Genomic DNA, 25,532 nt, shown 5'->3' on the forward strand with positions numbered 1-25,532 from the left:
CCAGGCTTCCCTAGTGGCCGTGGCCTCAAATGCATGCAGGTATGCCTCAATGTCATCGGTAGCTCCCATCTTAGATATAAAGTCACTTGCCTTTATTGGGCGGGTATTTTGGACAACCCTCTGTCTCTGCAACTGCAATTCCTCTGCCTTCAGAAGGTTGGCTTTCTTTTGCTCCTCCAAGAGAGCCACGTTTGCTTGCATCTGGGCTTGCTGGCCAGCAACAAGGGCTTTCAATATGTCCTCCATTTCAGTCGGCGGGGAGCCTACGGCCAACTTGGAAAACTGGGTGATCAAACCTTCGGTATCCTCCTCTGACATGCACTATTAACGCTTGAGCGTGCCTGTATTCTCCACCATCTGTGACGTCACGAGAGGCTACACAGCTTTCAGCGGGATTGCTCAAGTAGTGCAAGGAGACAAGGTTCAAACAAAACAAGGATTTTATTATAGGTCTTGGGAAATTAACGAAAATATAACAAAATTCTGTTCTCTTGTGGCTCTTTAAGGGTTAACAGTTCAGGGATGTCTCTTCCACATCCAAAATCATAATTCTCACTCGCTCAGATAACTTTTCCCCAGCCTTACTGTAGTCCACGTTGCAGCTAGTGGCCAACCCAGCAAAAAGTCCTTCCAAATGTCTCTCACGTATTTCCACAGGTGCATATATCCAAAGGTGAGTATTTCCCAAAGGTAAGTATCTCCAAATCCTTATATTCCTCATGGAAGTGGACGTGCAGCACTCTTGTTCTCCAGAGAGCCCAGGTTGGAGACCGTGTCTCTTCCCTTCAACAAACCTTCAGCTCATCAGCTCCTGATTGGTTTCAGCTGCGTGGGAAGATTGGCCATAGAGGGTTGGAGTTCCCGACCATACCAGCAGATGGAGCCATAGCTGTCTGGGTTTGCAGCCATCTCAGGGGGATGTAACGTCCCTCCAGGACACAGCCTCTCGTGACATCACACCATCATGAGGTTGCTACAACCTAGCCTAAGTTTACAACGAGACATTTGAGTAATCAAAGTGACAGACAGTGACATATTCAATAACACCTTGCACACTCTTGCCTGCATCTAGCTGATCTAGGGTGTAATCATTAGTCCAACAGTTGCAAACAAAAGTTTCTATTGGACAAATTCAGGTATGTTTATTCCCATTTCGTTCAGTTTGCTTCCGTTTAAGATACGTTTTTCAACAGAATTGGCGGAATGAATACACCCCTGATCACACGCAAGCACAGTTTCACTTTCATAGCAGCCACATACAAACAGTATGATAATTTGTTCATTGTACTATTCCTTCACGCATCTACATGCTCTCTTCATCTCAACTTTTCCCTTCATTTGTGGACTTCAGTGCACAACACATCAGCTGTCTGTGATCAGAAGAAAAAACCTTTCCAAGCCAAATCTTCATATCATAAGCGCTAACCGCTACACACAGCCTACATCGTTGTCACCATATTAGCTAATGTCATAGTCAACATAGCTACTAGAACTAACGCATTAGTAAACCTGCTTCAATCATGCAGTACAGTGTACAGTCAGCAATCAATTTAGCAGTTACACCGGCGGGCCACCCGTGGCAATAAATTAGTTTACCTTGTCTTGAAAGAGTTCCAGTGTTGCATAGCCAGCTAGCTAACATAACATCCCTCTCTGTTTGAGCCGGGTGTTTCAGTAGGCTAAACTAGCTAGCTGCATTCGCTAGCTAAGTGAAAGTGGAAAAAAAATACAATGAAATATAGGTAACTCTCTCGCCTTCTCTCTTGCTTCTCCATTTTTAAAGGAATTGATTTGTTCAAAACTGTTAAACTATTATCTTTCTCTTTGAGTCAACTACTCATCACATTTTGTGCACTGCAGTGCTAGCTAGCTGTAGTTTATGATTTCAGTACTAGATTCATTCTCTGATCCTTTTATTGGGTAGACAACATGTCAGTTCATAATGCAAGAGCTCTGATAGGTTGGAGGACATCCTCCAGAAGTTGTCATCATTACTGTGTAAGTCTATGGAAGGGGGTGAGAACCATGAGCCTCCCATGTTTTGTATTGAAGTCAATGTATCCAGAGGAGGACGGAAACTAGCTGTCCTCCGTGCTAGCCTTCAGAGTGCTGTTGATGCTACTGTAGACCTTCATTGCAAAACAGTGTGTTTTAATCCATTATTTGGTGATGTGAATATATTTAGTATAGTTTTATCTAAAAAGGATAACTTTTGTAATGTTTCATTATTTTTATTTTTATGAAATTCACTGAGGAGGATGGTCCTCCCCTTCCTCCTCTGAAGAGCCTCCACTGCACTCAAGGTAACATTATTCGACACATATACCATCAAGAAAACAAAAGTATGAATTCATTCAGAATATATCAATTAGTAACAACAATTCAAGCTCAAAGGGGACAGGAGATATGCTTGTTCAAAGTTTGGAATTTCAGTTGATTACTATAGGGCCCCCCTTGGGCCAATCAGTGTAATTTTATAAATGTGTATCTCTATGGCAAGATGCATAATTCACCCAAGTTTTCAAAATCGGGCCATTGGTGTCTTCGATATACGTACGAACAGACAGAGACAGATCCATATTTCCGATTTCATCCTGGGGGGACAATAATAGCAGACAACCATCAAAATGATTTACTCTAACTGTACTCTTCTCCTGACCAGTAGAGGGGGCTACCACTTTTATGAAACAGGATCCATCAAACAAACACAATGTTTGTACAACCATTCAGTACTTAGTATAATACAAAAGTATACAGTACATTATAAGGAGCAGTGCTCGAAGTGGCTGTGTCCATCCTGAGAAACCAGGACACAAACATGAAAGGGAAACCCTCCAATGCTTCTCTTGAGTAGGGTGTGAGATCAATGTGTTTCCCCCTCTGTGCTTGTGCCTGCTGTCTTTAGGTCCAGCCAGAGAGCCACCCAGATCTTCTTTGGGTCAGAGGCTCTCCACTGGCCCGGCTCAGCCCCCTGACCACACCACGCTGTGGGGCTGGAGACAGGATGTGGACTGGGTCAGGTGTCATGAGAACCAGGCCCCTTTCCCCCACTCTGGCCCAGACGGGGCCCAGAGACCTCCCTTCCTGGCCCCCAGCCACTGGCCTACCCATGGGAAATCCAGCTATCTGTTTCAGACTCTCAGTGCACTCCAGATGACTATTTTGAGACACAATGCGGTCCATACACACACACAAACACATGCACACACACTTGTCTGAACCACAGTCCATGAAAAGGATGTAGCCATTAAAAACAGCCTAACCCCATACACAGTGAACAAAAAAGTCAATCCGTGGCATCCCCACTCCAGGTCTTTCCTCAGCCAATCACGACTGAGGATACAACCGCCCACCAATCAAGAGCACGTAGGGGAAGGGCCTTTATCAAATCTTATCAAATCATAGGATCATAAAAGAGGAGTAGGTTCTTGTAGATTCTCTGGCCTGATAACCTCGCCGACCCGTGAACACCTTAGAGTTGAGACAAGGGCCCCGAGGTCCCAAGCGACCCAAGAGGAAGTTGTATATTGCTGGTCAGAGGAACCGCAGGCCTGGCCGGGCGACCATTAAGGCCTGTTAGAGGGCTTCTCCAAATAATCGTTGCGTGTGAGATGACTTCCTGTTGTGATCAAGGGGTTGACATACGAGTCGGCCTCTCTGGACGTTCTGCTTACTCCGGACTAGGCCCTTGTCCCTGGGACTCGAAAGAGGAAGCAGTGACGAAAGAGAGACAGGCGAGCCGGCATCATGATGAGACTTCGTCGGCAAGCAAATAGACCGCCAATGCCCTCTGTTCTATTGGCGAACATGCAATCACTTGAGAACAAACTGGATGAGCTCCGTTCGGAGACTATCCTATCAACGGGACCTGATATCCTACGTTTCTCAGAGTCGTGGCTGAACGAGGACCTGGATATATCTCGCTGGATTTTCTATGCATTGTCAAGACCGGACGGCAGACTCGGGTAAGATGAAGGGAGGAGGGTTGTGTCTCTTTGTTAACAAAAGCTGGTGCACAATCTCTAATGTTAAGGAAGTCTCTAGTTTTTGCTCGCCTGAGTTAGAATACCTCATGATAAGCTGCAAACCATACAATCTACCAAGAGAGTTTTCATCTATATTTGTCATAGCTGTCTATTTACCATCTCAAACTCATGCTGGCACTAAGACCGTATTCAACGAGCTGTATAGGGCCATAAGCAAACATGAAAATGCACATTCAGAGGCGCCGTTTCTCATGGCCGGTGATTTTAATGCAGGGAAACTGAAATCCGCTTGACCAAATATTTACCAGCATGTCACATGTGCAACTAGAGGTGACAAAACTCTAGATCACCTTCATTCCACACACAGAAACACATACAAAGCCCTCCCTCGCCCTGCCTTTGGCAAATCAGACCATTACCCTATCCTCCTGCTTCCTGCACTATGCATTATGTGGGTTGAATGCTGTAACAACACAGAATAAAACAATTAATAAAGTCCCATGATGGTAGTGACTGCCCATTACTGCTTATCACTTATTAACCATCATTTATTCACATTATTTTACTTTAATAAAATATTTCAGTTGTTGTGTAAATTACATTTGTTTTATTTGATTACTTTATTATTTAATTCCAAGTCATCATCTCATCTCTATAGAGCTGCTGCCTATGCTGTCTGACAAAATCACTATTTTGTAGTTCTTCAAAGTAAACAAGGCATACTTTTATGACTGCTGAATACCAACTATCAATCACTTATATAATGTATTTTCAGGTAGAGATACCTTGCGAAGCTGCTCTCTACAGTATATCACCTCACGGTTGCGTATTCTTCCATCTCTTCTGTAGCAGGTGTAAAAGAAACACAGACCGGACAAGTAGATGTACAATGGATTATGGTTATTGTAGTTAATTCCCACATTTTATGCGCTAAACTATGTAGACTATTGGCCTGTTGGAAACTACAACTCCCTACTACATTGTACAGTTCAGGCTGGATCTGATTTATCTGTAGTGAAACTGTGCAATGTGCGCATTGAGCTCACAGAAAAAAACAGAATGAAATGGAATTCAAATAATTGAACCGACATTGGTCAGTTGATCAGTTGTCAGTTGTTTAAAAAACAAAAAATCTAAGAAATTTCGGTTAATCACTCATCACTAGCTTACAAGCAAAAACTCAAATAGGAAGTACCAGTGACGCCGCTCAATACGGAATAAGTCAGTTGAAGCGGATGCTAAGCTACAGGACTGTTTCGCTAGCACAGATTGGAATATGTTCCGGGATTCATCCGATAACATTGAAGAGTTTACCACATCAGTCACCGGCTTCATTAATAAGTGCATCGACGACGTCGTCTCCATAGTGACCATTCACCAACCATGATTCGAGGCAAGCAATACTGAGCCATGCATGAGAGCACCAGCTGATCTCAGTCTCCATAGCCAATGTGAGTAAGACCTTTAAACAGGTTAACATTCGCAAGGCCGTGGGGCCAGATGGAATACCAGGATGTGTATTCAGAGCATGCACTGACTAGCTGGCAAGTGTCTTCACTGACATTTTAAACCTATCCCTTATCCGGTCAGTAATACCAACTTGTTTCAAGCAGACAACCATAGTCCCCGTGCCCAAGAACGCCAAGGTACAGTAACCTACCTAAATGACTATCGCACCGTAGTACTGACATCTATAGCCATGAAATGCTTTTAAAGGCTGGTCATGGCTCACATCAACACCCTCATCCCAGACACCCTGGACCCACTCCAATTCGCATACCGCCCCAACAGATCCACAGATGACGCAATCTCGATTGCACTCAACACTGCCCTCACACACTTGGACAAAAGGAATACCTATGTAAGAATGCTGTTCATTGACTACAGCTCAGCATTCAACACCATAGTCCCCTCCAAGCTCATCACCAAGCTCAGGACCCTGGGACTGAACATCTCCCTCTGCAACTGGATCCTGGACTTCCTGACGGGCCGCCCCCAGGTGGTGAGGGTAGGCAACAACACATCCACCACGCTGACCATCAACACGGGGGCCCCTCAGGGGTGTGTGCTTAGTCCCCTCCTGTACTCTCTGTTCATCAATGACTACGTGGCCGCACATGACTCCAACACCATTACGGTGGTAGGACTGATCACAGACGATGATGGGAGCCTATAGGGAGGAGGTCAGAGACCTGGTAGTGTGGTGCCAGGACAACAACCTCTCCTTCGACATCAGCAAGACAAAGGAGCTGATCGTGGACTACAGGAAACGGAGGTCCGAGCACACCCCCATCCACATTGATGGGGCTGCAGTGGAGTGGGTCGAGAGCTTCAAGTTCCTCGGTGCCACATCACTAAGGAATTAACATGGTCCACACACACCCACAGTTGTGAAGAGGGCACGACAGCGCCTCTTCCCCCTCAGGAGGCTGAAAATATTTGGCATGGGCCCTCACATCCTCAAAAAGTTATACAGCTGCACCATTGAGAGCATCTTGACTGGGTGCATCACCGCTTGGTACGGCAACTGCAAAGCACCTGACCACAATACGGTGCAGTCGTCCTGTCCCCTTTGCAGAAAAGCATCCCCAAAGAATGATGTTTCCAACTCCATGCTTCACGGTTGGGATGGTGTTCTTGGGGTTGTACTCATCCTTCTTCTTCCTCCAAACACGGCGAGTGGAGTTTAGACCAAAAAGCTCTATTTTTGTCTCATCAGACCACATGACCTTCTCCCATTCCTCCTCTGGATCATCCAGATGGTCATTGGCAAACTTCAGACGGGCCTGGACATGCGCTGGCTTGAGCAGGGGGACCTTGCGTGCGCTGCAGGATTTTAATCCATGACGGCCTAGTGTGTTACTAATGGTTTTCTTTGAGACTGTGGTCCCAGCTCTCTTCAGGTCATTGACCAGGTCCTGCCATGTAGTTCTGGGCTGATCCCTCACCTTCCTCATGATCATTGATGCCCCACGAGGTGAGATCTTGCATGGAGCCCCAGACCGAGGGTGATTGACCGTCATTTTGAACTTCTTCCATTTTCTAATAATTGCGCCAACAGTTGTTGCCTTCTCACCAAGCTGCTTGCCTATTGTCCTGTAGCCCATCCCAGCCTTGTGCAGGTCTACAATTGTATCCCTGATGTCCTTACACAGCTCTCTGGTCTTGGCCATTGTGGAGAGGTTGGAGTCTGTTTGATTGATTGTGTGGACAGTTGTCTTTTATACAGGTAACGAGTTCAAACAGGTGCAGTTAATACAGATAATGAGTGGATAACAGGAGGGCTTCTTCAAGAACAACTAACAGGTCTGTGAGAGCCGGAATTCTTACTGGTTGGTAGGTGATCAAATACTTATGTCATGCAATAAAATGCAAATTAATTACTTAAAAATCATACAATGTGATTTTCTGGATTTTTGTTTTAGATTCCGTCTCTCACAGTTGAAGTGTACCTATGATAAAAATTACAGACCTCTACATGCTTTGTAAGTAGGAAAACCTGCAAAATCGGCAGTGTATCAAATACTTGTTCTCCCCACTGTATGTACATAGCTATCTCAATTACCTAGTACCCATGCACATCGACTCGGTATTGGTACTCCCTGTATATAGCCATGTTATTTTTACTCATCATTGTTATTCGTTATTCATTGTGTATTTATTCCTCGTGTCACTATTTCTATTTTTTAAATTTGTTTATTATTTTTTTACTCTGCATTGTTGAAAAAGGACCCGTAAGTAAGCATTTCACTGTTAGTCTACACCTGTTGTTTACGAAGCATTTTAAACATTTATTTGTATTTTATATAAAAGAACAATGTAACACAATACAGTACATTGTTATTATTTTATAGGATGTGTACAAAACATTAGGAACACCTGCTCTTTCCATGACATAGACTGACCAGATGACTCGAGGTGATTGATGTCACCTGTTAAATCCACTTCAATCAGTGTAGATGATGGGGAGGAGACAGGTTAAAGAAGGATTTTTAAGTCTTGAAATAATTGAGACATGGATTGTGTATGTGTGCCATTCAGAGGGTGAATGGACAAGACAAAATATTTAAGTGCCTTTGGTGTATGGTAGTAGGTGCCAGGCGCACCGGTTTGAGAGTGAAAAACTGCAACGCTGCTGGGTTTTTCACGCTCAACAGTTTCCCGTGTGTATCAAGAATGGTGCACCACCCAAAGGACATCCAACTGTGGGAAGCATTGGAGTCAACATGGGCCAGCATCCATGTGAAACGCTGTAGTTCATGCCCCGACGAATTGAGGCTGTTCTGAGGGCAAATGCGGGTGCAACTCAACATTAGGAAGGTGTTCCTAATGTTTTGTACAGTCAGTTTAAGTCTTATCACAAACCAGACCAGATTCCATTAGAAATATGTCATTTATGCTGACATATGGGTTACTTGTGGCTCTACAGACTCAACAAATAAAGTGAAAATAAAGTGAAAATACATTGGGGTGTAGTCAGGCTACTGAAGTATAGTATTTGATGCTGAATTTAAGTGAAAGTCCCACCTGTCCTGATAACTCAACATGTAGAAAGCTGTGTAAGCCGATCAGTAAATCAGCAATACAGTCACCTGAAATGTTATTCCGACCTCTCATATCCTAACATATGCATACATTTTTCTACACAAAAACGCCATGTTGAATATATTGTCAATATTAAAATCTATTTTATGCCCCAATATTCCAGGAGATCTGCAGCTGGCTGGGTGCTCAGCGGAGTAGCTACTCTAGCCTAGTTCCAGAACGGTGTGTGCTGTCTTGACAACTCCTATGGCTTCATGACCATAGGAGTTGACAAGATAGCACAAACAGATCTGGGACCAGGCTAAAGCTGCCATGAGTCTGAGTCACTCCCCTGTGCAGCTGTTTTCTCCGCGGCGTCCATGAGTCAACATGTCTGGCCACAGAGAGTATCTAACCCAGTGGGCCGTCATGGCCGCGCTCTGCTGGCGTTAACACAATATTGGGGCTGACTCGCAATGTGGTCACCGTGTCATCACTCAAAACAGTGCAAGTGTTGTCCAAGAGAGAAAATGGACTGGAGGTGTGGGGGAGGCGATGGTGAATTGTCCTAAAAGGGAAGTTTATCAGGCCTGTTGTGATACATTGTTCAGCTGCCTGCCTAATCAATTCAAATCAAATTTTATTGGTCACATGCGCCGAATACAACAGGTGCAGACATTACAGTGAAATGCTTACTTACAGCCCTTAACCAACAGTGCATTTATTTTAAACAAAAAAAGTAAGAATAAAACAACAACAAAAAAAAGTGTTGAGAAAAAAAAGAGCAGAAGTAAAATAAAGTGACAGTAGGGAGGCTATATATACAGGGGGGTACCGTTGCAGAGTCAATGTGCGGGGGCACCGGCTAGTTGAGGTAGTTGAGGTAATATGTACATGTGGGTAGAGTTAAAGTGACTATGCATAAATACTTAACAGAGTAGCAGCAGCGTAAAAAGGATGGGGTGGGGGGGCAGTGCAAATAGTCCGGGTAGCCATGATCAGCTGTTCAGGAGTCTTATGGCTTGGGGGTAGAAGCTGTTGAGAAGTCTTTTGGACCTAGACTTGGCACTCCGGTACCGCTTGCCGTGCGGTAGCAGAGAGAACAGTCTATGACTAGGGTGGCTGGAGTCTTTGACAATTTTGAGGGCCTTCCTCTGACACCGCCTGGTATAGAGGTCCTGGATGGCAGGAAGCTTTGCCCCAGTGATGTACTGGGCCGTACGCACTACCCTCTGTAGTGCCTTGCGGTCGGAGGCCAAGCAGTTGCCATACCAGGCGGTGATGCAACCAGTCAGGATGCTCTCGATGGTGCAGCTGTAGAATTTTTTGAGGATCTGAGGACCCATGCCAAATCTTTTTAGTCTCCTGAGGGGGAATAGGCTTTGTCGTGCCCTCTTCACGACTGTCTTGGTGTGTTTGGACCATGATAGTTTGTTGGTGATGTGGACACAAAGGAACTTGAAGCTCTCAACCTGTTCCACTACAGCCCCGTCGATGAGAATGCAGACATTACTTAAAACATGACTCTCATTTTTCATTGTCCCCCACAATGAAATCGGAGAAGGGACTGTGGATCTGTCTCCGTCCGTTAGTATGTTCGTTCGTCACACGTGATATCTCAGATGATATCTCAGACAGCACTGGGACGATTTTGATGAAACTTGGGTGAATGATGCGACGTGCCATTAAGATCCAGCATTTATAACATTACACTGATTGGCCAGATAGTGGCGCTATAACAAGCGATTGAAAATGTAAACTTTGAAAGGTCACGCCCCTAACCCCGTTTGATCTAAAGTCATGAAATTCGGTACATCGGTCCCTCTCATCACAAGGAACACATTTGCCTTAGGACACATAAGGTCCAACATGATGGACTTTCCACCATTTAGAATGTTGTGAAAAACACTTAAAATGATACTCCTCTGGCACCGAATGACCGATATGCACGAAACTTGATATGTGGCATCTATGGACCAAGGTTTTGTAATGCAATATTTTCCAGACTAGGACCTAAAACAACATGGCCACTATTGACCAATAAATAGTCACGTGGGCATGGTCCGGCACATAAATGCATATAAATCAGTCAAGGATATTCGTATTGTAACAAAATTTGATACACATGTTGCAAACACTGAAGACTCAACATATGCAAGAACATTCATATCGACCACATGGCGCTATAACAGGCACATGTTTATATCGCTTGATCTGTGACTCAGAGTGATGAAATTTGGCACACATGCTCAGGGACATGAGTCTAGCTAACCCACACAATATCTCAGACCCCACTGGCCTGTTTTTTATTAAACTTGAGTGATTGATGCGTCTTGTCATAGAGTGATCCGGCATTTACAAAATTACACTGATTGGTCCAAGGGGGGCGCTATAGTCATCAACTGTACGTACGTTAGTCACGCGAGATGTCTCAGAACCATTGGCCTGATTTTGACGAAACTCGGGTGAATTAGGCGTTTTGCCATAGAGTGCTACACACTGTGACAATATCCCTTAGTTAATCACCTCAACAGGTTTTTAAAGGCATTCCTTGGTGCGGGGGGCCAAAGTATTTACGGTTCCAAACTGTGAGTTTGGGGAAAGTGAGCAAAGGGTTGTGTTGGTCGCGGCTGAGGAGCAGTAAAAATTATCTTGCAGTGTCACGGTTTACAAGTGGGGACCAGGTCTTCTGCAGGTCGCCATTGTTGGTGCAGCTGAGCTAGGGCCAGAACCAGCAGGGCCTGCTGGTGGCTTGATGTGTCAGAGGTTGTGTTTTGTAAAAACAGGCCAAACAGGCCCTTTGATGTCACACACCAGCAAATCTGGAAGCCATTTGCTTTTCCACAGTCAGTGACTGCATCCCAAATGGCACCCTTTTCACTTTATAGTGCACTACTTTTGACCAAGGCCCATCACAAGTAGTGCACTATATAGGGAATAGGGTGCCATTTGGGACGTATTTAGAGAAAGTGGAGGGCTTGATCACCTCCAGCATCTGCTGCCTGTTTATTTACCCAGCTCACTTAACCCATTAGACAAACTAACTAGGGCTCACCGTTGCACCACTGTTAGATTGGCCTCTGAGGACAGGATCTGTCACAGGGGCTTTAGTCTGTAACAGTTGAAAATGTTAAACATAGAACCACATACCATATCATAAGATGCTTTAAGTAAAGTGTTATTATCTCTATGAGGAGCATAGACAACACTTATAAAATGTTTCTCTGTAGGTGTACTTTAATTGGATTACATGATAAAGAACTATAATAGGCCATCAGAGCTGTGGTTTTAGTTGTTTTGCATTTCAGCAGTTGTTCATGTGCTGCACAAACAACAGAACATCACTATGTTTTTAATCTCACTTTATATGTGGTGAGAGTTTCACGCTTCACATTCCTATGCATAATCCCACTAATGACATAATTTGAATATGCAAAAATGGCACTAGGCCTATTTAAATAAGTACAATGTTGGTAAATATATATATATATATATATATACACAATAGCTATTTTTGTAATTGTGGTACATAATAAATTGGCAATAGCAGCCTCCAGTGTCAAAGACTGTTTAATGGAAGCCTCTCCTTTAACAATTAACAAAGAGCTGCAGTTAGTTTCAGAATGGGTGGCAAGGAATAAGTAAGTCCTAAATATTTATAAAACTAAAAGCATTGTATTTGGGACAAATCATTCACTAAACCCTAAACCTCAACTAAATCTTGTAATGAATAATGTGGAAATTGAGCAAGTTAAGGTGAATAAACTGCTTGGAGTTTCCCTGGATTTTAAACTGTCATGGTCAAAACATATTGATACAACACTAGCTATGATGGGGAGAAGTCTGTCCATAGTAAAGCTTTACTCTGCCTTCTTAACAACACTATCAACAAGGCAGGTCCTACAGGCCCTAGTTTGGTCGCACCTGGACTACTGTTCAGTCGTTTGGTCAGGTGCCACAAAAAGGGACTTAGGGAAATTACAATTGGCTCAGAACAGGGCAGCACGGCTGGCCCTTAAATGTGGAGAAGAGATTGACTTCATCACTACTTGTTTTTGTAAGAAGTGTTGACAAGCTGAATGCACCGAGCTGTCTGTTTAAACTACTAGCACACAGCTCAGACACTCATGCATACCCCTCAACACATGCCACCAGAGGTCTCTTCACAATTCCCAAATCAAGAACAGACTATGGGGGGTGCACAGTACTACATAGAGCCATGACTACATGGAACTCTATTCCACATCAGGTAACTGATGCAAGCAGTATAATCTGATTTAAAAAACAGATCAAAATACACCTTATGGAACAGCGGGGACTGTGAAGAGGCACACACACAGGTACAGACACACACATACGGGCGCTAGCACACACACTACACACACGTACATTGTAATATTGTTGTATGGTGGTATCATACATTTTGTGTTGTAGATATGTAGTGGTGTAATAATGTTATATGATGTACTGTTTTATCTCTTGTTTTATGTGTAATGTAAGTGCCTTAATGTGTTTGGACTCCAGGAAGAGCAGCTGCAGCAGCTAATGGGGATCCCTAATAAATACAAATGGGAATTAAATAAATAATTGAAGCTCCACCATATCTAGCCAAGTACTTCAACTCCTCCACAGAGTTGAGCACAGACTATAGTTTTTTTAATGAACCTACGACTCCTTCGAGTCACTATGCGTCAATACTTCAAATATGTTCATTCTTATACCTTTTTAATAAAACATTAACCAAATACAACGACCGACTGTTTCCTCATTGCTGTTGAACTAAGATGGCAACTCAGCAAGAAGGTGCATGTGCCATTTGAATCTCAACAAGGAAACAGTCGGTGGTTGTTTTTTGATTAACGTTTTATTAAAAAGGTTTAAGAATGAACAGGTTTTGGATTTCAGCAAACAAAGACAGGCACGCAACAATAGAGGACAAACTGTACACTGTAAGGGTTTAACAATTTGAAGTATCAAAGCATATCGACTCGAAGGAGTCTGAGGTTCATTTAAAAAACTGTAGTCTGCGCTCAACTCCATGGAGGAGTTTAGGTACATGGCTACACCATATCATGCAAATAATACTTCAATTTATTAAAAAGATACTGACCTATTAAAATAATAAAAGTTGTTTATAGTTTATAATATAATTTTGGAGGGCAATGGTTCCTTTTGGACAGTAGCCTAATTGGTCCTTTTGGTAGAGCATGGCGCTTGCAACGCCAGGGTTGTGGGTTCAATTCCCAGGGGGGGCCAGTATGAAAATAAAAATGTATGCACTCACTAACTGTAAGTCGCTCTGGATAAGAGCGTCTGCTAAATGACTAAAATGTAAATGTAGTGTCCCAAACAACCCCTCCCCTTCTGCAGAGCTACAGTGGGCTGGCTATAAGAGCTCACTCAAGCACTCACTGTTGACCATACGGCAACACCATCCTATGGGGATATGTCAAAACAATTTTTTCCTATTCGAGGGGGAATTCCTATGCAAGTTCTGACCTCAACGGCTGTCCATGAGCACAAATTAAACTGTAGGCTTCTTCTCTAAGGAATACTTTATTCATTGTAATTGGGTTATACTTTAGTTTATAATGGCTTTTACGATGTTTCGGCCGGTGGCAACTCACCCCTTCTCCTCCTACCCTCCTGACCTCAACATGATCTCGGACGACGAGGAGAACCGCAGCGAGAGCGACGGCAGCTCTGACCAGAGCTATGGATGCTGTGCCTCTTCAGATAAGACTTGTCGGCAGCTTTCCCGCATGGTGGGAGTCGGTGGGGTTGTTGTGGTCAAACAGCGCAACACAGCCAACGCCAGGGAGCGAGACCGGACCCAGAGCGTCAACACGGCCTTCACCGCGCTCCGGACACTCATACCCACGGAGCCGGTGGACAGAAAGCTCTCCAAAATTGAAACGCTCCGGTTGGCGTCCAGCTACATCTCGCACTTGGCCAACGTTCTGGTGCTTGGGGACGGGCGTGAGGATGGGCAGCCGTGCCTGAGTGCAGTGTACCGCGCGCAAGGACATGGCGAGAGGAAGCAACCCAGAACTATCTGCACCTTTTGCTTGAGCAACCAGCGAAAATTGGTAAACGTGCATGACAATGCTATGTCAAGTATGAATTCCAAGTATATTTATATTATTTTACATAGTAGACTAGACAGGCAGCATGGCACCCTTGACAGCCTAGTAGTGTACAGTGCCTTTAGAAAGTATTCATACCCCTTAACTTATTCCACATTTTGTTGTATTACAGCCTGAATTCAAAATGGATTACATCAAAAACAATCCTCACCCATCTACATACAATAACCCTTAATGACAAAGTGAAAACATGTTTTTAGAAATTTTTGCAAACTTATTGAAAATGAAATACAGAAATATCTTATTTATATAAGTATTCACACCCCTGAGTCAATACATGTTAGAATCACCTTTGGCAGCGATTACAACTATATTTATGGGTAAATCTCAAAGAGCTTTGCACACCTGGATTGTACAATATTTGCACATTATTCTTTTAAAAATTCTTCTTGCTCTGTCAAGTTGGTTGTTGATCATTGCTAGACAGCCATTTTCAAGTCTTGCCATAGATTTTTCAACCTGATTTAAGTAAAAATGGTAACTAGGCCACTCAGGAACATTCAATGTTGTCTTGGTAAGCAACTCCAGTGAAAATTTGGCCTTGTATTTTAGGTTATTGTCCTGCTGAAAGGTGAATTTGTCTCACAGTGTCTGTTGGAAAGCAGACTGAACCAGGTTTTCCTCTAGGATTTTGCCTGTGCTTAGCTCTATTCTGTTTCTTTTTATTTAAAAAAAACTCCCTAGTCCTTGCTGATGACAAGCATACCCATAACATGATACAGCCACCACCATGCTTGAAAATATGAAGAGTGGTACTCAGTGATGTGTTGTGTTGGATTTGCCCCAAACATTGTAACTGTTTTGAAGTCACCATTGGCCTCATGGTAAAATCCCTGAGGGGTTTCCTTCCTCACTGGCAACTGAGTTAGGAAGGACAGCTGTATCTTTGTAGTGACTGGGTGTAATGATACACCATCGAAAGTGTAATTAATAACTTCAACATGCTCCAAGGGATCTTCTTTTTTAATTTTTATCTACCAGTAGGTGCCCTTCTTTGCGAGGCATTGGAAAACCTCCCTGGTCTTTGTGGTTGAATCTGTGTTTGAAATTCACTGCTCGACTGAGGGACCTTACAGATAATTGTGTGTGGGGTACAGAGATGAGGTAGTTATTAAAAAATAATGTTAAACACTATTACAGCACACAGAGTGAGTCCATGAAACTTATTATGTAACTTGTTAAGCACATTTTTACTCCTGAACTTATTAGGTTTGCCATAACAAAGGGGTTGAATACTTATTGACTCAAGTCATTTCAGCTTTTTAAAAACATTTATTTTATTAATTTGCAAACATTTCTAAAAACATAATTCTACTTTGACATTATGGGGTATTGTGTGTAGTCCAGTGACACAAAATCTAAATTTAATCCATTTTAAATTCAGGCTGTAACACAACAAAATGTGGAAAAAGTCAAAGGGTGTGAATACTTTCTGAAGGCACTGTATATATGTTATTATAGTCTACTTTTGTTGCATTCAATATCCTCTACAAAGGTAGTAGCATGTTTAATTAACCCTAGACTTGTTTTGATTGGCCACTTAAAATTAGTTTGGGTTTGTAGTCTAGTTATTGCAGTATATCCAAACAATAAATGTCAAACATAGTTAATGTCACAATGATAATATGGCATAAAAATAATACTAGGACGATAACAAAATACTTTCTTGCCATGTCACATGAAGATTCATCATAATAGGTATCCATCAGTTCAGCTTCAATCTGTCAAACATCTTCTTGAGAGAGAACACCCAAATGGCAAATGTTTGGGACGTCATGTATTTATTAATATCATTTTCAGTCTGCTAAGATATTCTTTAAAGGAAAAACTGAGGGGCCGAGGGGTTGTTGATATCAATTACATTATTAATTATAATAATAATAATATAATTAGCTATTGGTATTATCCTCAAGGGAGAGGTAGCTTGGATTAATAATAATGCCCCTAAAGTCGATGTCCGTGACCCCGCTGAAATCTAATTAGTATAATAAAAAAATCCCCATAAGAATCTGTCTGTTTAAGCATGGGCTGTGTCTCAATCCGCCGATGTCGGCCTTCCACATCTGCGGTGAAAGGTGGCAAAGCTACAGCGGTGTTTGTCAGACCATGAGACATCCGAAAAATCGGTCTTCTCAAGAAAACGTCTGTAGCGTCCGAACGGTTTGGCCTACAAACTATTACGACCCTTTATAGAAAACCCTGCGTTTTGCTCTACGACCCCCACAAGTTCCACGGGACTTGTCTGAAGTCGGTACTAATCTGCCAACTTCTGTATGTAGCTTCCGAACAGTTTGGGCTACACACTAATATGACTCCTCTATGGAAAGGTGAGACTCTCACAAACACGTTGGTTGTTATGCTAACAAGCCTCACAAGACTCGTCTGAAGGTAGCCCTGTACTAATAATATAAGTATACACTGAGTGTACAAAACACCTTCCTAATATTGAGTTGCATCCCCTTTTGCCCTCAGAACAGGCTCAATTCGTCAGGGCATGGACTCTACAAGTTGTCAAAAGTGTTGCAGTTCTTGACACACTCAAACCGGTGCGCCTGGCACCTACTACCATACCCTGTTCAAAGGCACTTAAATATTTTGTCTTGCCAATTCACCCTCTGAATGGCACACATACACAATCCATGTCTCAATTGTCTCAATGCTTAAAAATCCTCCTTTAACCTGTCTCCTCCCCTTCATCTACACTGATTGAAGTGGATTTAACAAGTGACGTCAATAAGGGATCATAGCTTTCACCTGGATTCACCTGGTCAGTCTATGTCATGGAAAGAGCAGGTGTTCCTAATGTTTTGTACAATCATTGTATTTGGGAGTAATTTAGTGCCTAAAAAAAGGGGTTTAATATGTCTTGTTTCCTGATCATCCTTATACTGTATCTCTCAGATATAGGCCAGACACTTCAAAACAAACTTCCTTTAGAATAGTTTTTTGACAATCTGTTTTTCCATGTATGAATCTGTTATTCAATGCGTTTCTATGGGCTAATAGCAGTAAGGCCAAATTCAGTGTTTCATAAAATACTTTTTTATAGGCGTAGACTCTAGGGTTAAGCCAATGACAAACATGCATGTAGTATTCATGTTTTGGTCGCAGATGTTTCCAACAGCAGAATTTTCAGGACAGAAATCAATTCTGATGTTATTGCAACATTTTGGCCTAACATGACATTTGTTTTTGCAGGGGAAAGATGGACGGGGTTGTCTGAAAATGCATGGAGCCAGTGCAATACGGATGAGCCAAAAATAGACGGCTCTCAGACTTCAAGGATTGTTGAATTCAAGTCAGCACCTCAGGGAAAAAACTCCAGCTAACACACCTACTGTACATATACCGACACATAGGTCAGAATGCCCTCGAACTTTGGGAAAAGATTGTCAAAAAGACGAGTTTAAGGAATTTGTTTGTGTGAGAAAAGGCTGCTCCTCTCTGCCGTAATGCTGATAATGGAAAATGTGATTTTGTATTTACATTTTCATAAATGAGACTTTATTTGGTTGCCTTTTCAACACCATTTTGAATTTTGCTTTAAAAAAATATATTTTTTTACATAGTTGTAGTTGTCCCTAGTCTTTATTTCAGCCACTCAATCCCAAAAATGTTGTGGTGTTATTTTGATATAACTTACAAAATGTCTACCAACAAGGTGATGTAACAGATTTTTTAAAGATAAAGTATGTCTGGGAATTTCCGATATGGTTGACCTTATCCTTGAGCAATACTAAGGAATCTCTGCTAAGGAAGTGCGAGATAGGGACTTTCCAAAATATCTGAGATTGGCCAATTTTAAAAATAAGGATAGGACATGTCAGTGTGTGGGGAATACATGAATCGCTCTGAATCATCATTCTCTGAATTTGCTGTACAAAGTTAAAGGGGAAACAGGAAAGGCAACATGAGTAGTGTTGGTAGATCTATTGTCAAGACTAATGATTACTCATGGAAACCATCAAAACGTGTGGCACATTGCTGGACCGATGCCTAATATCAGGAAAAGATGGTAAAAGACAAAGGTAGTGAGTTGAACAATTGGTAACAGTTTAGTTAAAGCCTGCAGGTAATAATGCTTTATAGCCTGTTTATGTAAACACATATATGAGACTCTATTAATGTCTTATAACAAGGCTTAAAAATGTAATGTCTCTATCTAGTAGTGCTTTTTGAGGTTGGTTCGGTTTCGGTTCGATGATAAAAAAAAGAATCACGGTTTTCGATTTCGGTCAATGGATGGTAGTGACTGCAGTCAATGGATGGTAATGACTGCCCATTACTGCTTATCACTTATTAACGATCATTTATTCACATTAATTTAATAAAATATTTGTTTTATTTGATTACTTTATTATTTCATTGCAAGTCATCATCTTATCTCTATAGAGCTGCTGCCTATGCTGTCTGACAAAATCACTATTTTAGTAGTTCTTCGAAGTAAATAAGGCATACTTTTATGACTGCTGAATACCAACTATTAATCACTTAGATCATTAATTTTCAGGCTCACGAAGCAACCGCTTTACATCCCTCTCGATCGCGCGTTCTGTCTTCTGTCTCCGTGTCTGCGCCGCACAAGTTTAAACGGGCGCGCAATGGATTATGGTCATTGTAGTTAATTACCACTCTTTTTGCGGTAAACTATATAGAATATTGGCCTGTTGGAAACTACAACTCTCTACTACATCGCACAGTTCAGGCTTGATCTGATGTATCTCTACAGAAACTGCACATCGAGCTCACAGAAAAAAAACAGAACAAAATTAATTTCAAATAATTGAACTAAGGTCGGTCAATTAGTTGTTTAAAAACCGAAAAATATCCAACATTTCGGTTAATCGCTCAGCAATACTATATATTTATCAAAATTTCAACTGACTCAAACTGGCTGGTATTTAGTCTGGATCATTATGAGATAATTATAAGACATTATAAAGGGGTCAGTCATACATGCTCAAGACAAGTCTTACAATGCATTATCACTTAATCATTGGCTTAAAGTAAAGTGTTACCAATTGAACAAATTCAATGTTAGAGTTTCAGATCCCGATCCAAGTCTATCAATACTCGGGTCTGCAGTACAGTGCACTTAGAGTAGAAACCGTTCAATGGTTTTGGCTTATTGAAGCGGTATTTCAAGAGCTGCAGAGGATCCCAGTAAGCAGTAAGCTGCAGGGCTTTAACACTGGTGTGTTTGAGTAAATCTCGTGGGTTTTAATGCACATGTGCTATTGATTAGTCACACCTAATATCACCCTAGCAGCCTGTGTTGAGCAAAACACAGCTGCTGATATGTTCATAGCGTAAATCACAACTCTCCAGAGCTGGAGAGGTATGGAGGGGTCAGAGAGCTGTGGGTGTATGTGTGTGTGTGTGTGTGTGTGTGTGTGCGTGTGTGCATGCCTTAGTTTGTCTGAGTGTGTGAGTGAGTGAGTGAGAGAGAGAGAGTTTATAAGAGGGGAGTTATTGTTTTGTAAAGCACCTCTAAACCTGTGTAAGTTGTGATTTAGTAATTTCTTTAAATCCTCTGTTATAAAGCCAACATGTAATTTCATATGGACTTATATGATGTATTTTCCTCATAACACACATGCTGTGACATTGTTTGAGTGGTTGGTTACCTCAACTCTTATAATATAAGGCTAATAAAATAATATCAGTAGCCTGGTTGTCTGTCTGTTAAGCTAACATTCCACTCCTTGTACTCCATGTTATGTGCCATGGAGTGGAATGTTAGCTAAACAGACTGGCAATCAGGCTACAATATCACAGCTCCCATTACCAGATTTGGAATGTTGTCATGTCACCACAATTACAACATTACTTTAAATGGCAAGTGTTACAAAGTGGCATTGTTGTAGTTACAGCCATAACCCCTCAAGAATGTACAAATAATTGTGCACTTGCATTAAAACACTCCCAGTCCCACTCCACCTGCTGTCCATCATGTATTGGGCGGCAGGTAGCTTAGTGGTTAAGAGCGTTGTGCCAGTAACCGAAAGGTCTCTGGTTCTAATCCCCGAGCCGACTAGGTGAAAAATCTGTCGATGTACCCTTGAGCAAGGCACTTAACCCTAATTGCTCCTGTAAGTCGCTCTGGATAAGAGCGTCTGCTAAATGACCAATTTATTTATTCTGTCAAACAGACCTGGGTTCAAAAACTATTCAAAATAATTTCAAATACGTTAACTGGGCTTGATTGAGTTTGCCTGGCGTAATTGAACCTATACATTTGTTTGAAAGGTGCAAACCTCATCCACCTGGCACTCCAGGCAAACTAAATCAAATGCTCAAATAATATTAAACATTTCAAATAGTATTTGAACCCAGGTCTGCTGTCAAAACGGACTAATTAGAAACTGCTGTTGCCTGAGCTTATTCCGTAACTCTGGGTCTTGGGGCCCCTTCAAATGGCTCCCAGAGGCCCCCGAGGCAGGAAGATGTCACGGAGGAACAGGAAGGAAAAGCAGGAACAGCCGACCCAGCAAAGGCCCTCCCTGTGGGGCCAGCAGGTCCTGGGTCAGTGCCAGTCCTGACATCAGCCTGCAGAGCTGGGGTCCAGATGTCCAGCTTCTAATTTTAATTAATGGGTGGGAAAGCCTGGCATTCCATCATGTATTATAGTCCAGAGGAATGTACTGTTACACGAAGTCCCTAACAGCTGGTAAGTTTATGGGAGAAAATGTGTTACACTGTAACAGTACAACAACCTGTAGGCTACTGTAACACTGCCTGGTCTGGAGGATACTGTTGTTATTGTTACTTACCTTTATTAAGCATTTACAGCAACAACCTGTATGTTGTTGAGAACAGAACTCTTTACTGCCATGGAGTTGAGATGGAATAAAAGGAAGATATACACTTTGAAGTAAATTGTCTTGTCAAAGGAGTCCCCATGCATCACTTACTCAATTCCCACCCAGCCATCTGCTAGACATTTGCCGAGGGAACCATAGGACATAACTGTAAGTCGCTCTGGATAAGAGCGTCTGCTAAATGACTAAAATGTAAATGTAATACAGTTCCCTCCACCATGCTTCGACCAAAACAAACCCTTGTGGTGCCTTATCTCACACAATCAACAAGGGACGTTGGCCCCCCGTTCAACCTAAAGCTTCCTGTCCAACCTGCATGTCAGAAGAGCTAATCGCATTGAGACACGCACTGTGGCCCTTTCATGAGACAGGGCCTTGGATACACTGCTTCTGATTTTTTATGAGCATTTTTCCATGGATGGGAGGGATGGGGAGCAACCGAATCCAGCCAAGCAGGCCTAACCAGAGCCAGACAGAGGGAGGGGAACAGTGTGTGTGTGTGTACCTGCGTGGGTGTGCGTGTACTGTAGGAGCGATAATGTTGACACACTCTCCGCCCAGCGGACACACTGGGGGCTATTGTTTCCCTACAGTGCGCAAAGGGAGGAAGTGAAGGAATGCCCTGAGACATTAGCCTAGAGACAATGTCAGTCTGCTGGGGCCGGGCCCTGATTGCTGCATTTCTCTGGCTCCCGCTCCTGCCGCTGGGCCTCAGACGCAGGGCGGGGTCCTTAATGCTGAGGTGAAAAAGTGGCTAATTTCGAGCCCGATTTCTCCCCTAGCAAAATTTTTAAACAATATGAGTGCGCAAGCAGCCCTTCAGGAGGAAAGAGGCTTCCATCCTTAGTAACCATCCATCAGGGCGTAATAGTTCATTATTGTTTTGAGCAGGAGCATGGGGTCACTGGGGGTCAAGTGGAGATGTCCATCCATCAGGCCTGCTTGTATAATATCAGAAACTGTACGCACAAAACCTCTCAGAGTACACTGCAGATCTAGGATCAGGTCCCCTCTGTCCATGTCATCTTATTCATTATAAAAAATAATATATATATATATATATATCCTAGATCAGCACTCTTAAGCGATTTATGGATACAGCCTTGACGTCCATCTACCATGAACACAATCCTATGAGTCCTCTGTATGTTAAATTAATAACTCAGCGCATGGAATGCTTGTCTTGTTTAGCATTCTCTCTCTCTCTCTCTCTCTCTCTCGTAAACATTACTTGTATCTATCTAATGGTTTCATCACCACAAATTTGTAACTCTGTGCTTGTTGAGGCAAAAGCTTACAGTATGTAAATCCTCACCCACTCTAGAAATGTATTAAACTACTTGCCATACCCTCAATGACCAACTACTTTCTGTATATCCTAACCTCGATATGAGATGATGTAAATTACTTAAAGGAATGAGTTCTCAATATGTAAATTGCGGTCTAAGTCTATTTTTGTTGTCACTCAAGACGGTTGACACTTTCACACCATTTCCAATGTTTGTGAGAGTGTGTGTGTTTTATTTGTGTTTTTACAGTAGCTTGGAAACTCTTCTGGCTAACTGAGGGTAGACGACTAGACGTCTGAAACTTGAAATGTGGCCCACATTTCATTTCAACACCAGGAGCAATTGTTAGGATATCCTCAATCAAGGACCCACAGAGCGCAATGAATAGCCTCACTAACAGAAGCCATAACCTCTGGGACCTACATGTAAACGTTAAGCTACCTACATTGGAAAGAGAGGAGCTCCTTCCTAAAAAAAACACCATAATAATTGCTCAGGGTGTTTATTGTTTTACAATGTCCAGTCAAACGCCTAGATGCATATCTAAAACATCTGCAAGGCCTGGGTGACATTTCATATGGATCCAATCTAGCCTAACCATTTTGAAGTGGGAAGTGGCAAGCAAGATCGAAAGTGGACAGCAACACGCATTTACAACTAACTGTGCGTGCGAACAAAGGTTCAGTAGGCAGGCGTACTATAGCCTACCTGTAACTCACTGTCAGAACTTTGACAGATGAAAGTTACATATCGCCCCCTTGTGGCGATATTTTAAAATCAGGAGTGGGTTGTATTATTTTTTGTGCACATTTGTTTTATGCTTTTATTAATTTCTCCTTAAATTAATTAACATTTGACTCTTGTTGTTAGATGTCCAGCTGCCTCTTAAAAATATACATTTTAAAAGGACTGAAATCTCAGCTCTCTTAAAAGGTGCTTCCTGATCGTATAGGCTGACGTTAAGACGTAAACTGTTCGGATAGACACGGTTATGGACAGTGAGGAAGAACGAGAAGAGCCGAGTGCAGAGGGAAGACGTGTGTTGAGGAAGAATGGCGCCAAGTACAAACTTTACTCTGCTGTCTCGGAAATTTTACCTGACAAGAGTGAGGATGAATTACCTGCGGTGGCAGGTGTGGTGAAAATGTAAATGTAAATGTGAAGACCTCGGAGTCCGAGCTTAGCCCCGACGGTCATGCAAAGGATGATTCTGGCCCAGTGGGAATGACAGTTTTGGAGAAAGTGGATCCCTGCCTTTTGGCTGACCAATATGTATTATCAGGCTGGGTAGAACATAATTTGGTTACTGTTAAATCGGTGAAGTAGACTTGTAATTATATTTTTGTGTTTCTTCTGCCCTGAGGGAGCAGGCGCTCTGCGTCACGCGCCTTGGGACAAGACCTGTGACTTGCTTTGCTCTCCAACGTATGCATCAAATTGTATGTGTAGATTATTGTTGCACTGTATCTATGCACACTCACAGGGCCCTACGCACATTGACACTCCAACACACACACAAACACTCACTTCATCATTTGCTCACACACACATAACATGCACATACATTTATACTGACTCTACACACGCACACCCACTCATATACGGTACAATCATCATATAGACTGCTGCTACTCTGTTTATCATACAGTGCCTTGCAAAAGTATTCATCCCCCTTGGCGTTTTTCCTATTTTGTTGCATTACAACCTGTCATTTAAATGGATTTTTATTTGGATTTCATGTCATGGACATACACAAAATAGTCCAAATTGGTGAAGTGAAATGAAAAAATAAATAACTTGTTTCAGAAAATTCAAAAAAATAAAAAATAAGAAAAGTGGTGCGTGCATATGAATTCACCCCCTTTGCTATGAATCCCCTAAATAAGATCTGGTGCAACCAATTACCTTCAGAAGTCACATAATTAGTTAAATAAAGTCCACCTGTGTGCAATCTAAGTGTCACATGATCTGTCACATGATCTCAGTATATAAAACACCTGTTCTGAAAGGCCCCAGAGTCTGCAACACCACTAAGCAAGGGGCACCACCAAGCAAGCGGCACCATGAAGACCAAGGAGCTCTCCAAACAGGTCAGGGACAAAGTTGTGGAGAAGTACAGATCAGGGTTGGGTTATAAAAAAATATCCAAAACTTTGAACATCCCACGGAGCACCATTAATTCCATTATTAAAAAATTGAAAGAATATGGCACCACAACAAACCTGCCAAGAGGGGGTCGCCCACAAAAACTCACAGACCAGGCAAGGAGGGCATTAATCAGAGAGGCAACAAAGAGACCAAAGATAACCCTGAAGGAGCTGCAAAGCTCCACAGCGGAGATTGGAGTATCTGTCCATAGGACCACATTAAGCCGTACACTCCACAGAGCTGGGCTTTACGGAAGAGTGGCCAGAAAAAAGCCATTGCTTAAAGAAAAAAATAAGCAAACACGTTTGGTGTTCACCAAAAGGCATGTGGGAGACTCCCCAAACATATGGAAGAGTGTACTCTGGTCAGATGAGACTAAAATTTAGCTTTCTGGCCATCAAGGAAAACGCTATGTCTGGCGCAAACCCAACACCTCTCATCACCCCGAGAACACCATCCCCACAGTGAAGCATGGTGGTGGCAGCATCATGCTGTGGGGATGTTTTTCATCAGCAGGGACTGGGAAACTGGTCAGAATTGAAGGAATGATGGATGGCGCTAAATACAGGGAAGTTCTTGAGGGAAACCTGTTTCAGTCTTCCAGAGATTTGAGACTGG

General features: G+C 42.5%; 1 protein-coding gene across 1 annotated transcript; it reads left to right on the forward strand.

Annotated features, from left to right (window-relative positions):
• The first annotated feature begins 13,932 nt into the window (after positions 1-13,932).
• LOC121576019 (transcription factor 15) lies at positions 13,933-18,362 on the forward strand. The gene is made up of 2 exons (XM_041889316.1): positions 13,933-14,599; positions 17,855-18,362. The coding sequence occupies exons 1-2, from the start codon at positions 14,102-14,104 to the stop codon at positions 17,918-17,920; spliced, it is 564 nt and encodes a 187-aa protein (XP_041745250.1). The 5' UTR covers positions 13,933-14,101; the 3' UTR covers positions 17,921-18,362.
• Positions 18,363-25,532: the final 7,170 nt, after the last annotated feature.

This window comes from Coregonus clupeaformis, chromosome 10 (genome assembly GCF_020615455.1).
Source record: "Coregonus clupeaformis isolate EN_2021a chromosome 10, ASM2061545v1, whole genome shotgun sequence".
Classification (NCBI taxonomy): Eukaryota; Metazoa; Chordata; class Actinopteri; order Salmoniformes; family Salmonidae; genus Coregonus; species Coregonus clupeaformis.

Bases quoted from the DNA above. Each gene is read 5' to 3' on its own strand.
- LOC121576019 (XM_041889316.1), top strand. From the start codon at position 14,102: ATGGCTTTTACGATGTTTCGGCCGGTGGCAACTCACCCCTTCTCCTCC. The intron at 14,600-17,854 runs GTAAACGTGCAT...TTGTTTTTGCAG, and splicing joins TGAGCAACCAGCGAAAATTG to GGGAAAGATGGACGGGGTTG.